The sequence below is a fragment of the Megachile rotundata genome, chromosome 10 (genome assembly GCF_050947335.1).
Source record: "Megachile rotundata isolate GNS110a chromosome 10, iyMegRotu1, whole genome shotgun sequence".
NCBI lineage: Eukaryota > Metazoa > Arthropoda > Insecta > Hymenoptera > Megachilidae > Megachile > Megachile rotundata.
The window spans coordinates 3,106,800-3,120,000 of NC_134992.1; the positions used below are offsets into that span (position 1 = coordinate 3,106,800).

General features: G+C 35.6%; 2 protein-coding genes across 3 annotated transcripts in view; one reads left to right on the forward strand and one right to left on the reverse strand.

Annotated features, from left to right (window-relative positions):
• LOC100883712 (neural cell adhesion molecule 2) overlaps positions 1-13,201 on the forward strand; it is a 250,926-nt gene that overhangs the window by 31,510 nt on the left and 206,215 nt on the right. Inside the window, exon 1 of one of the 2 annotated variants that reach the window (XM_076536085.1) lies at positions 10,762-12,286. The exons of the other annotated variant lie outside the window; for it this stretch is intronic. Coding sequence (XP_076392200.1) covers positions 12,205-12,286 — 82 coding nt within the window. The 5' untranslated portion in view covers positions 10,762-12,204. Of the gene's footprint in view, positions 1-10,761; positions 12,287-13,201 lie in introns of those variants that run through there. 2 annotated transcript variants of the gene reach the window in all.
• Positions 168-695, reverse strand: LOC143265296 (uncharacterized). The gene has a single exon (XM_076536581.1). It carries the CDS (start codon positions 693-695, stop codon positions 168-170), a length of 528 nt encoding a protein of 175 aa, XP_076392696.1.

The following is a 13,201-nucleotide window of genomic DNA, read 5'->3' on the forward strand; positions in this document are numbered from 1 at the left end:
GTGGATCTCCCTGGATGCGTGGAATTGCTGTGCTTCGCAAGCTCCGCAACTTGCTGTGTTAAACGCGCCATCTGCTCGCACAATAGCTCGAATCGGGTGTCCGTGGACACAGCAGCACATTTCCCGATAGGCGTGATTTCATTGACCTTATCGGCCAATTCCGCCATCTACTCGAGAGATGCATCCATCTGCGTGGCGAGGATGGTCCGCATTGATGCTGGCAGTCGATTCATCCAGATCGTCCTCAGGAAATTTTCCGGCACTTTAATATCCCCAGCCAGGTTGCGGAGATGGCGTAAAAATTGCGAAGGTGTCCTATCGCCAATTTCTTCATGTTCCAGGAGCTGCTGAATCCGTTGCTCCTGCGATCTGGATAACCTCCGTATAAGCTCCTCCTTGATCTTCTCGTATTTGCCAGTTGCAGGAGGATTTTGTATAACATCCTCGACCTCTTGCAAGCATTTAATGTCCAAAAACGACGTCACATAGAAATATTTTGTGGAATCCACAGTTATGTTGTTGAGTGCGAATTGTGATTCCAATTGATGAAACCAGAGCAGCGGGTTACTGGACCAAAAGGGTGGAACTCTGATGCCCACACGGTCGATGTTCGACACCTCAAAGGGGTTTGATCCTTGCTGCAGATTTCCACTCTTTTGCGGGCTGAAGAAAACGTCTCTATCTTCATCAGCCATCACTAACACTAAATTCGCACTTATTGAACTAAATATAACTATGTGTGTCTCTATGTAAACTAAGTAAATGTCTGTATGAAGTCTCTTATATTTAACTGTGTCTTTTTGCACTTTATCACTGTGTTTCCACTAAATCACGTAACACTCACGCCGTGATCACGTCGGGGTCACCAATTGTCGCGAGGTAGGTTAGGTGTGAAATGAATAAATATTACTCGCAACAGTGTGTTTGCAAGAGGTAAGGTGTTTTAATGTGAACTATGGAGACTATGTGTGATATTACAGAAATGCTATTGAATACAATGTTACGGAATCAGTATAGAATGTTCGATGATGCAGAATCGGAGGCTCGACTGATTATATCTGTTTTGACGCCCTTCCGCAGTATATATAAACTTTTCGGAGAAGGCGTAACTCCTTACACAGTTGAGGGTGGAGTTATTTTTCTCGCAGAGTCCTCCCATTTTCGACGGGGGAAAGAGTATTGTAAATTAGAATTTGAGAGTCGAAAATGTCCTTCCGGACCGCGCTGACCATGTGGCCTAATGAACCGTAACGGGACATGGCTGGCAGCGTTTATGGTAGGGTAGTCTATTGAGCTACGCACGTCCAAAAAACATAAAATAATTTCGCCGACTTACAGACTTTAGGGTAGGCTTAACTGCCTACACCTAAACATCTGTAAACGGTCAATGCTAATTTCTACCAACGCTGCGAACCATGTGCCGCTACAATAAGAATATAATAAAAATTATTAAAATAAAAATGAAGGTACTTTACAGTTTCAAAAACAAAGTGTTCTTTTCTTTAATAGCTTATATCCAACAATTGATAAGAAAAATATTTACTTTTTTACAATTTCATATATAATTGCCAATCCTATTAAAAGTTTAATATTTTATAATAAAAGTTTTGACTGCGATAACATTTGTCAAAATCATTGCTACAATTTTTGAAGTTGGCTGTTATGGAATCACCTTAAGCGCTGTACATGTTGTGACACTGAATTATGACAGTTCAGTGAAAAGTCAGAAGTCTTTGTATTAACTTCTGAAGACATTTCACAATTCCGAATACGTCTGATAAATGTGTATTTTGAACTTCACCCGTTTCGTAGAACGGGTTCCAGAAACTTATTGCTTCCGCAATAAACTTCTTTCGCGGGCATTCCATTGTCGACTTTCTTGGGCTTTTAGTAACCTCGTTGTAACTGTGAAGAACATGGCATTTCCTATCTCATTCAACAAATTCCTTTGTAACGGACTTAGGTGATAATAATCGAGAATCAGAACCTCCTTCTAAAATTGTAAGTCTTGGGTTCATAAATTCAAATAACGCATTGCATTGTAATTATGCTTTTTTCAAGAATTTTACGAGTTTCTTATAATTATTATCATTTAATAAAGGGAACTTCCCAAATGTTATTCGTTTATGAAACTCATCGCCTTCAGAAGATCTAACTGATAATTCGTGTACCTCATTTTGGGGATAGAAGACTAATTACTTAAAAGATATAAGCATTTAAAGGTACATAGTTAATCTTTAAATTTTGAAGTACAATATAATGACACACGAACCATTTGTTGACGCACAAACCACAAACATATGAACCCTTGTGCATAGACGCGCAGTTCAATGCTTAACTATAGATGGAAAGGTCTACAGTTTAAATACTAGTTACCTATTTCTTTCATTTACATATTTGATTATATACAAGTATCATTATCAAAATTACAATGAATTGTGTTATAACCGCTGCCACTACTATTAATTTATCATGTTGTATTTATTATAAAATTCAAATTATAAACATAGTTAATAACCGAATTCGAAATTATTGAAATAATATGTAAAGTAAATGTGCATAATAATGCATATTGTGTTCTGATGGTTAACGGATATAATAATATACGATTTTAACAACAGGTTTATAAAATTCATAATAATTGCTAATTTCAGATTGTTTGTCTTCAATTATAGAAATTATTGAGATGTCTCTGTCGATATGTATGTTAACTTTTGTTGAAACGAAAATGTAACTACTTATATTTACTTGCAATAACTTATTGGTATAAAATTTTCAATGTAAGCATAATGTTTGGAATTACAATAAAATATTCTAAATGACGTTGTATTTGGTCTCATTTTAATCAGGAAAATGTTACAAATATGTTGGCAAAAGTTTCATAAAAAGGAAATAAAAAATAATAAGGTTTTAGTCTTGCATTAAGATTGTCTCATTAGTGCATATGTTTCTGTTCGTTTGCGTTCGGTTGTTCAGATGTCTCTTTCGCTCACTATACTTTTCTACGTTCGGTAAAACGTGAATCAATGTAGGATCTATATTATATAAACGAAAGTTCAGATCTGAAAGATTTACATATATCAAATCATTACTGTAATACCAGCAGTTATATTATACAATAATTATGATACATTGCAGAAATCATCGTTTAAAACATCGGAGCTCTTAAAATGATGATGCTATAATTCTGTTCTGCAGTATACACTCCTTTTTAAACTGAATTTATTATATTATTTAAAATTCAATTACTTAAGAGTAGTTTTATAATTATAAAACCCAGACAGGCTTTCATCAACGTTTTTAATAACTTGGAATTATACATATTTCTGTCGAAAGCTCCACGGTCTTTAATAAAAATACAATGAAACATATAAATCTTCAAAAGTTGAAATTTGTCCTAAATAAAATTACATGAGGTGTAATGTTAATAAAAAATTATAAATAACAAATATAAATCTTGATTTCTATACATTAATAGATATTATTGCAACTTGCTCAACATTACTTTTTCCACAATATCATATTAAATTGTGATAACTTCGGTCTGATTTGTTTTTATATTATTATATTATACATTATATAATGTAATATTCCATTATCCCAGTAAAAGTCACAGTAATTAAATTTCAATTAATTATTTTTACATACTAAATAGAGGCCATTGAAAAGTGGCCCTTTAGCTCCTCATAGCCTCTATATTGATTCAGTTCTGACTCAGGCTGTAATTGTTAGGATCTAAATAAAAAAATATTTGCAATGAAGAATATTCATTCAAAATAGTGGAACACAAAGGAATTGATAAAAATGTAAAACTATTGGAACAAATGTACAGACATTACTGAAAATAAAAGTTGATGAGGTGATACAACTCAGAAACAAAAGTTTCATCATTTATCAGAAATATTCGTCGCTAACAATTATCGAAGCGTGAAAAAATGAAGAGTAAATGAAAATTGTGAACGCGGCGAAAGTCGAGAAATTGCGAGGCTGCAATACATATTTATGAAAATGTGCGTCCGAAAGTTCTCCATGAAAATGGAGAACTGTTTTCAATTGCTGGTTGTAAACTTTTTTTCCCGCGTAAAAAGCGCCACTTTTTGTTTGAACAGTGACTGACTTTCACTTCGAAATATTGCAACATTTCGGGACATACGAATTTACCTTTATCCTTTCTCTCTGTTTTAACAGGACCTATACTGTGTTTACGTAACAAAAGCTATGAAACTCACAAAAATCGGCCGAGCTTTGAAGTGACTATTAGGTTCACCGTACTGCCGACGGAGGGCGACAGTGTGTCCATTTCCGGGCAAAGTAAATACTCCAAAACAGAAAGATATGTGGGTTCTAATTCACTGAAGAATCGTCAACTGATTTTGCATATATGGCACTAAATCTTAAAGTATAGAATATTTAATAATATTTAACAGATATTTTTATTCGATACTTTCTCCTCCTTCTTCCTTTATTTCAAAATATGCATCCTAAACGCCTTGATCTTGAAAAATAATTGTTTTCGAAAATAAGACTTTGAAATTTGGGAATTTTTTAACATTGGAAATTTGGGACTTTCTAATTTCGTTACTTTGTAATTTCGAAGCTCCGAGGTTTTGAGATATTGGAACTTTGAAATACTGAAATTTTTAGATTGTAGAACTGCAAGATTTTGGAAACGTAATTTTGAGATTTTGGGACTGTAACTGTTTTGGAAGTTTGAGGATTTGGGACTTCAAGTTTTTGGAATTTTTTAACTTCGAGACTTTGAAATCTTTTAACACTGCGATAATGATCTTAGAATTTAAAAATATTTTAATTTCAGAACTTTGAAGTTTTGTAATACTGCAATTTTAAAGTTTTGGTGTTTCAAAACTTTTGGAGTTTAAAAATTTGGAATTTTTAAACTACAAAATTTTAGAATGTTGGAACATCGAAGTTTTGAGATTCGAGACTGTAGAATTTCGCAACTTTGAGAGTTTAGAATTGGTTCATCCTCATTGGTATAGGATGTGTTCTACTGTGAGAATTTTAATGGGACAGTATTTGCAGTAGGGTTGATCCGTTTGTTATTGTTAAATGTTCGTGCTCGCAATTTTGGGGTTTTTGAATTGCAAAATTATACAACTTCGAAATTCTGCGACTTCGAGGCTTTAGAAGTATGATATTCTTGAACTTTAAGATTTTTTTAGTTTTGAAACTTTGGACTTTAGAGATTTTAAAACGTTGGAATACTCAAACATTGTACTTCTGAGATTATCCAATCGCACTATTCTCTATTACTATGTTCATATTCTCTAGTCGGAACATTTTATACATATATATTTCTTTATAAAACTTTGTTTTAATATTTGTACATCTGCAGTAAAATAATGGGAGATGTTTTCATTAGAGAACAGTGCAATTTTATTTAAGAAAATAAAATTCACTTTTAAATGTCTCTATCAGTTACATAACTTTCATGAGCAATATTATAATACATTATTTTGAACACTAAAATTATCTGACAAAACACGATGCGTGATATTAAATTTGAATATACGTATATACTTCCTGTTCGTTTCACTTATAGAATATTTTTAATATTTTTAAATTAAATATATTTTCAATGTATTTAAATATTTTTAGACTACTTGTCCGCGATATTCATGGCTTCGTATAAAACTACGCATAATTGTAATAGATACATTATAATCTAAATTATTTTTAAGGTGTTCAACTACTTTTATCGCACTTATTGTTTTGCTTTATCATTCTAATAGTAACTTGGTTAGTATACTGATTAATTTTCAATCCATTAAATTTTTGTCAATCTTTTACACTGATTATGTAAACTAATAATAATTTTTCGACTGCTGCCAACAATGGTCTCCAACAACTACTATTGCTGGAGAAAGTGCTTCATCGGTTAAAAAAAGGAATATCGACGACAGATATTCAACTTATCATCCTGAAATAACTTATACGTATGAATCTAGCAGAATTGATCAATAATAGTTTTCGCAATCTCTATTCCAGGTCAAATGCGACAGATCATCGTTGAGTCTGTCGGATTCAATGTAGTCTACAGCTCACACGGTACGCTTGACAGATATTACGTGAATGGTTTGGTGGAATAACAGTATGCTTGATTAGATAGTTAGGACTGAACTTTTGTTATAATCAAAAATGAAATCTTATAATAGGATTCTTTTTCTTGAGTGTGTAGAGTTCCGTCAACAAATTTGTGGATTTCGCGTTATGATGATTATCATTATTTCTACAAAAAGGTGTCAAAAGACTCCTTTCATATTTTAACTTCAAATTATTCTCTAAGTTAAATCATTCCTCCACGATTAGTTTTTTGACTTTTCATACAATAATTGTTAAATTATTTTAGCGATATAATTTTCTTCCAACATAAATCTAAAAATGTGCATGTGGTATATGTATTTCTACCACGATATGTCTTTTGGCACTTCAAGGATTTCATGACAGTGCCTAACCTTAAATTACTTTACATATAAATATCAACACCATTTTGCAGTATCATATCAATTATAATCCGATTAGAGAATCCCGATTTCAGCTGTAACGGAAAATACGGGAGTTGCGGCATAACTTTGATCACGTTATAGTCACGCCATGTTATAGTTTAGTGTATCTCGCTGTATTTATATTTTATAGATCGATAAATTAAGCTAGAATTTGTAACGTGATTAAATAATATCAAATGAAAACACATCAATGTATCAATAAAAATATTCCTCAAATTATCTACGTTTAACTGATAATTTGAAATCCCAACAGTTTTGGTAATTATTTGCATTTAAACGAAAAAGTGTAGAAAGATTGCTTTTTGATAAAATAGGCATACTTAAAATCATGATAGAAATAGTGTTAACCAGCTAACTATAGAATTTAATTTTATAAATCTTTCACGGAATGAGTAATATCAATCAATGAGTCGATAACACGTCGAATGCAGGGCAAATGCTGTTATTATAAATTTTATGAAAAATCACGCGAAACGAGGACATTGCATTTTTATTCAGTAAGAAATTAACGTCCGTCAGAAATGAAGTTTTAGATGTGCATATACACGCGTCAAATACAGTTAAGTGATTAAATATCAACCTGATAAAAATGAAACAAATTATAATAACTGACTAAAAGTGATAATTTAGATCATTTACTTCCTATCTTATTAATTCACTCACTTATTCATCTTAATATTTTTCTTCGACGTTAATCTACTTCAGATATTGTATCAAGTATTTATTAGTTTTAATGAGCTTAAAATGAATTGTATATGAATTTTTTATTTTATAATTATACGGTTTATGTCCCAGCTTATGTCCCAAATTTGGTAAAAAGTAGAAAAAGGCTGTCTCGAGATGTCAGTTCAATATCATAATATCCCTTTCTCTATGATTTCATTTTCTTCACGAACGTAACGTTACATCGAAAAAATGCAAATGCACTTTTCTTTTAAACAGAGTTCCATGTTTTTTTTTCGTATCAACTCTTCGGAACACACTGCGTAAAAATAGAAATTCATGCGATATCTTACATTTTTGATAAGTTGTGCATTTTGTGCAAGATAGCACTTGCACGTTATGAATACTATGACGGATCGGTGAGGGGACGAAAAAAAAAGGTCCCTGAGGTGGAGGGCGGCCAGGGAAAGCGGTCCTCCAAGTTCCGATACGCACACCCACGGACGATTTCTTTAAAGGGGCGCCAGTGCAAACGCACGCGTCCGGGGGAATCGCCCTTCCGGCTGCTCTTCCTGGAGCGGTACTCAAGCGGGGACAGAAAATAAATAGAGAATCCGCGAGTATCTAGGATAAATTTAACTTTATTGCGGGCCGAAGCGAGCCCTTTGAAAAGAACGAGTACGAGCCCCTCGCGGTACAGAGTTCGGTAAGACGACGGGTCACGGTGGCTAAACGCGGAAAAGGGTTTCGCGACACGAGGGCTCACGGTACACGCGAGTGATACAAAATCGAGAAAAACGTGGTACGCGTAGGGAGCACGCCTTCTTGGGGGTCGTGGACAGCAAAGGGAACGCTGGACCTAGACGTAAAATACAGCGGGAAAAGAAAAAAAAAGATAACCCGTACTAGGGTCAGCGGCCCAGAATTGCGGAAAACGGAAGGCGCAAATCGGTACACGAAATTTCCGCGAGTACGGTCCCTAGGGTCCTCGTCGCCGGAGCTGGTGGTCCTATCGCTAGGAACCACCCACACGCACACACGCTCGCACACACGCTCGAAAATCTCACGGAAGGCAAAGATCCTACCTTGTTTCCTCTTTTTTTGTTCGGCGGACGTGACTGTCTCCCTCCGTCGGCGGGTACACACTATCGCTCACACACAAAAGAAAAAGAAAGAAAAGTTATGGGTAGTTATCACTCGCAAAGAAAGAACAAGGGAAAGTGTCGATGCAGTACTCCGCGTGCGGCTCGTTGGCTTCTCCCCTCCGTATCCGCGGTTCGGGTCCTCGGTGCGCGGAGTTCCCCCTCCCCGAGGATTTCGGCGCTAGGGATGGGCCAAGTCGTTGCGTGTTGGCCAAGTCCTAGGGCCCCTTCGGGTGGCAGCTGGGGTGGCTCGTCCCCAGGCCTGGCGTCCCTCGGTGTTGGCTGCTGGTCGCCCCCGCGGAGGCTGACGAGTGGCTCGGCGACCGGTCAGCAGACGGCTTTCGTTGTTGGGCTCCATCCCGCGCCTCCGTCTCTCGGGTTGGGGTTTTCGACCGGGGCCGCGGATACATCTTCTTTTCTTGGCGGTGGCTTTCTTGTAGGTGCCGGGGGGAAAGGGGCGCGCAAATAATAAAAAAAAAAATGAGAAATACAAAAAAGAAAAATCACTCTCATTCTTCCATACGCCCCGCCGCGAGGGGTTGACAGGGCGGAGGAGAGAGGCCGGCGGGCCTAGTGGCCACTCGTTACAATACACTGTAATTAATTACTATGGCAAACTTATTCTAATAGCTAGTTTAGAATACATAGTCCATCACAATGACTTCAATTTTCTTGATTTCTTTTTATAGTCTTTAGTCACAAATAATGTGCATTCAAATGCATTTTTCTTTGTGGAAGACGTGAAAGAACGAATTAAACCACATTCTTCAAACGTCAATAATATTTTATTCCCTTTTATTAAAAGGGAAATTTTATTCAGAATCACGTCAGCTACTCCCCATTTCAGAGACCTACATTAGTTACGAGACACCCTGTATATTGAACCATTGGATTAGCGTGTAAAAGTTATTAATTTTTTTAAAAAACAAGAATACAAAAACTATTGCTTAGCTGTCAGCAACAAAATTAACAAGATCTGTTTGTATACAACTATTATTTTAATGCTGCCTGCTCAATGCACATTGCCAATGTAGGTACTTACAAGCAGTAACATATTTTTTCTATCAGTGAAAACAGTTGCATTTGATATTCCACAAATATGGCGCATTTATTTAAACCAAAATTGTGATTCTTGTATGTCATAATAGCTAATTGCAATTAAGGTATACATAGGTACCAGTAGTAGACCAGTTTTTAAAAAATATAACAGATAAGGTTTTTATAAGTTGTACATTTTTTATGAATGTGCACTTGAAACGCTACGACATCAGTTAGTTAAATTTTAAAATAATTACGTGTGAAGAAAAGTGAACAATATTTACTAATAACAAACAAATAAATTTATTCATGTAAGTAATATTTAATTATATTTCTATTTTTATAATGTTTTTTTTTTAAGAATAGCTGTACGATTCACATAGAAGAATTCATGCATTATGAAATTTCGCAAATGAAATATATTTTTTGTACTATAAGTGGTGATCAGCTACCGAACAGAGGGTGAATTATTATTTTTTTACTTTTTAATTTCTGAAATATTTACCGAATTTTTAAATATATTTTTACAATTTGTATAATTTAACTTTTTTTAAAAAGTAGTATTTTTATATAACCTAGAAGACTTAAAAATGTCTCCAGGCACCAGTACTCGCTATTTAATGACAGAGCAAACAGTTATCATTGTTTACGCGGAAGATTTCTCTTAAATGGTCAACTACTTATCCACTGGTACCACCTTATGTGAAATAATTACAATTTAACATCCATACTGCCTTGTTTTAGGTACGTCAATTCTAAAAATAAAAATTAAAAGTTCATAATATAAATTTAATAGTCGATTAATAATAAGTCAGAAAGTCAATATATGAGTAACCAAGACCTAATACCTAACATTCTGTAAACTTTCAGATGAATTACCCAATGTCACTTATTTTGAAACCGCTAAAACACTTTCTATCTAATATCAAAGTATTTCATTTTTAACTGTTATAAGCCAACTTGCTTCATTCATCTAAGCGAAGCGATGGTTACATCAGGTAACTGAGAGTGTTAAAGTGCTAAAGTAATCAAAACATTAATACGTGTAAAAGCTAGCTCTATTACACCTTGTGTGGACAGTATCACGTATGGCCAGTTATTAATTCCGAAGATACGAATATTCTTATGACTATAAATAATTGATGATCGATATTAAACGTTCTTCGATAATCTACCAAATAATGAATTCTCACACCATTTTCTAACATTTGTCTGTTCGTCGGGGGGTTGTACAAGGGGAATAGCCTGTAGTGATCACATCCCGAGGGGAGGGGGTATGAAAAGTGGTCGGAGAATGCTTTAAGCTGCCGCCGGAGGGTGGCGAAATCGCACGAAACGTACCGAGCTAAACCGAAAGCTCAGTTGCCCCTGTCAGTAGGCCTGCCGCAACGCAGCAGTGAGCGCGCCTTCCATTTTCTGTAGAGATTGCGCGCTTCTTCATCGGAATTCCATCGATATTCATCACGATTTTGAATAATGTTCACGACATACATTCCTCTTCCTTTTTTTATCGAAAGTAAACACATAAAACAATGTTATTTGTTTTGATATTTTGTTCGTGAATTGTCCGAGCGTAGTTACCGATGTTTTTGTGATCCATAGTTTTAGTGAAATTTTATCAACATTTTGTGAAACTTCGCATATCAGTTGTTGCGCACAACTTCCAAGTAACTTTGAATTACTGTGAATTAATACGACTTGAGACTATTTAAAAGTAGTTCTAATTCTAATTCATTTTTTAAAAAGTGAATATGTGTTTTTCGTTTATCCGGACCGTTTAAAACACCTGAATAGAACGTTTCATTGCCGTATCAAAAATAAGAAATATTTTCAAGTTTACCGTTTATGATGTATTCACCGCTGCGATAGATCGAACGGAACGAATATTTGTTCACGGTTGAAGAATACGTTAACATAGTTAACGTGGCGAACGAAAACTTACCGAAGCTGTATCTTTTCATGGACACAGACTCTCGAACAGAGAGTAATTCCGACATGTTATGGTATATGATGAAACGACTTTGACGACAACGTATCTTCCGATGATGATAACATCTGATGGACCCTAATGATATCGGTTAGATGTTATCGTTGGGGCCGTCTATTTCTACCGTTCGAGTTCCACGTCCTACGCGCGACTTTATACTGAAAAAGAGCAGCGTTACGTCATTATCGGTGAACGATGACGGGAACTCGTGTGAAGTGTAACCGTGTATGAAACAAGGCGTTAATGAACCGTGGACCAAGCATACGATTAGCCGATCGAGTAGCTCCATTAATAATGAGGAAGATGCTTTATAACGAATGTACGCATCGCGGCGAGAGGGATGACTGACGGTTTAAAAAGGACGAGAACCCTCGGTGAGACGCATTCTTATTCGCTCGTTTCGTGAATGAACTCGCTTTGATGGCCGTCGTTTATGTTAACCGTGTGCGCGTGTGTATATATTCGTGGTCGCGATTACTCGGCATCGTTGATCGACAGATTTCCGATTACGAAATTAAATCTCGGTATCGAGTTTCGCGACAAGAGTACAACTATTGCTCGTGTAAACGATAGGTGAAACCGATCTTGTAGAGAACCGAATGTGCTGTGAAGTTTATACGACGACGTGCCACGTCGGATAGTCGGAATCCCAGAAGACGAAGAGAATCGGTTCGGAAGTGGAGTTTCAAGCTATCAGAGAACTAGATTCATTGAAACTTATCAGCTATCTCGACCAAGTTGCTACCCTCAGAGTTAAGGAGGACGATATTTGAAGGAGAGAAAGGGAGAGCAGAAGCGACTTGCCAGGAATCGTCTATTCGCTCGCAGGCAGATACAGCCGGCAAGGATGAAGGGGCTGCTTTTGCTGATGAGCATGATGGCCCGGTTTGTCGCGGCGGAAGTTTTCCTCGGTAACGTCGATGAGCCGAGTAAGTGATTGAAACTTCTGATTCCCGTTCAACCACGCTCACAAGAACGTTCAATTAAGACGTAAGAGTAATTCTATTTGCGATTAAGGAGACTCGCTTTAAGCGACAGCATTGCGAACATCCTTTCCTGGACTTTTACGGGAACCGGAGAATCTTCGCTTTCGCTGAAAAGCAATTTTCTCGTAACTCTTAAATAATGAAGAGGGAATTGTTTTGTTCTTCTTGATCGTGGATAGACATCGTTCCTTGTATACAGTGCTGCGTAACTGGTGGCACAGTCGGAAAAACTGAGATGCTAGGTAATAAGATAAAGTGTAAAATCAAATTTGTTCATGCTCACAATTCCATTTTAGGAAAAATCGAGTGCATCTTCACTTAATGCATCAGACTGCAAATTATTTCTGTTTACGATTGTAAATTATTTTTATTTGCAATCGTAAATGGGCGAATAAGTATCTACGATAAATTAAATGATCAGACGAAACTATTATTTTTCAAGAACATTTTTAATTTTCAAATTTCTGTTTTTAGTGCATTTCTGTAGACATTTTCTATAAACAACGTAGTTTGTCGCTCTCTATATTTTAAATATCACAATAATTTTTTGCTTAATTGTTTAAAGCTTCATATTCTTGTCATTATACAGATCAGATTTTGTGACTTTAGATACAAAAAGTAAATGACTAATCGAAGTGACTGAAGAATTTTATTTCACAATCAATTTATTGTTTTACAAATTTTTTGTTTCATAATTGAAGTGACGTTCGTATAACTGAAGAATTATATTTCTTTGGAATTCTTAAGCAAAATATTCAAATAATTTAGGAAACATATTACGTAACAAATGTAACATATTAAAAGTGCAAATATATAAAATCGATGCTTTTGGAAACAGAAAAATAGAGCATGAGAGCA

Coding starts and splice junctions, on each gene's coding strand:
- LOC143265296 (XM_076536581.1), bottom strand. CDS start 695: ATGGCTGATGAAGATAGAGACGTTTTCTTCAGCCCGCAAAAGAGTGGA.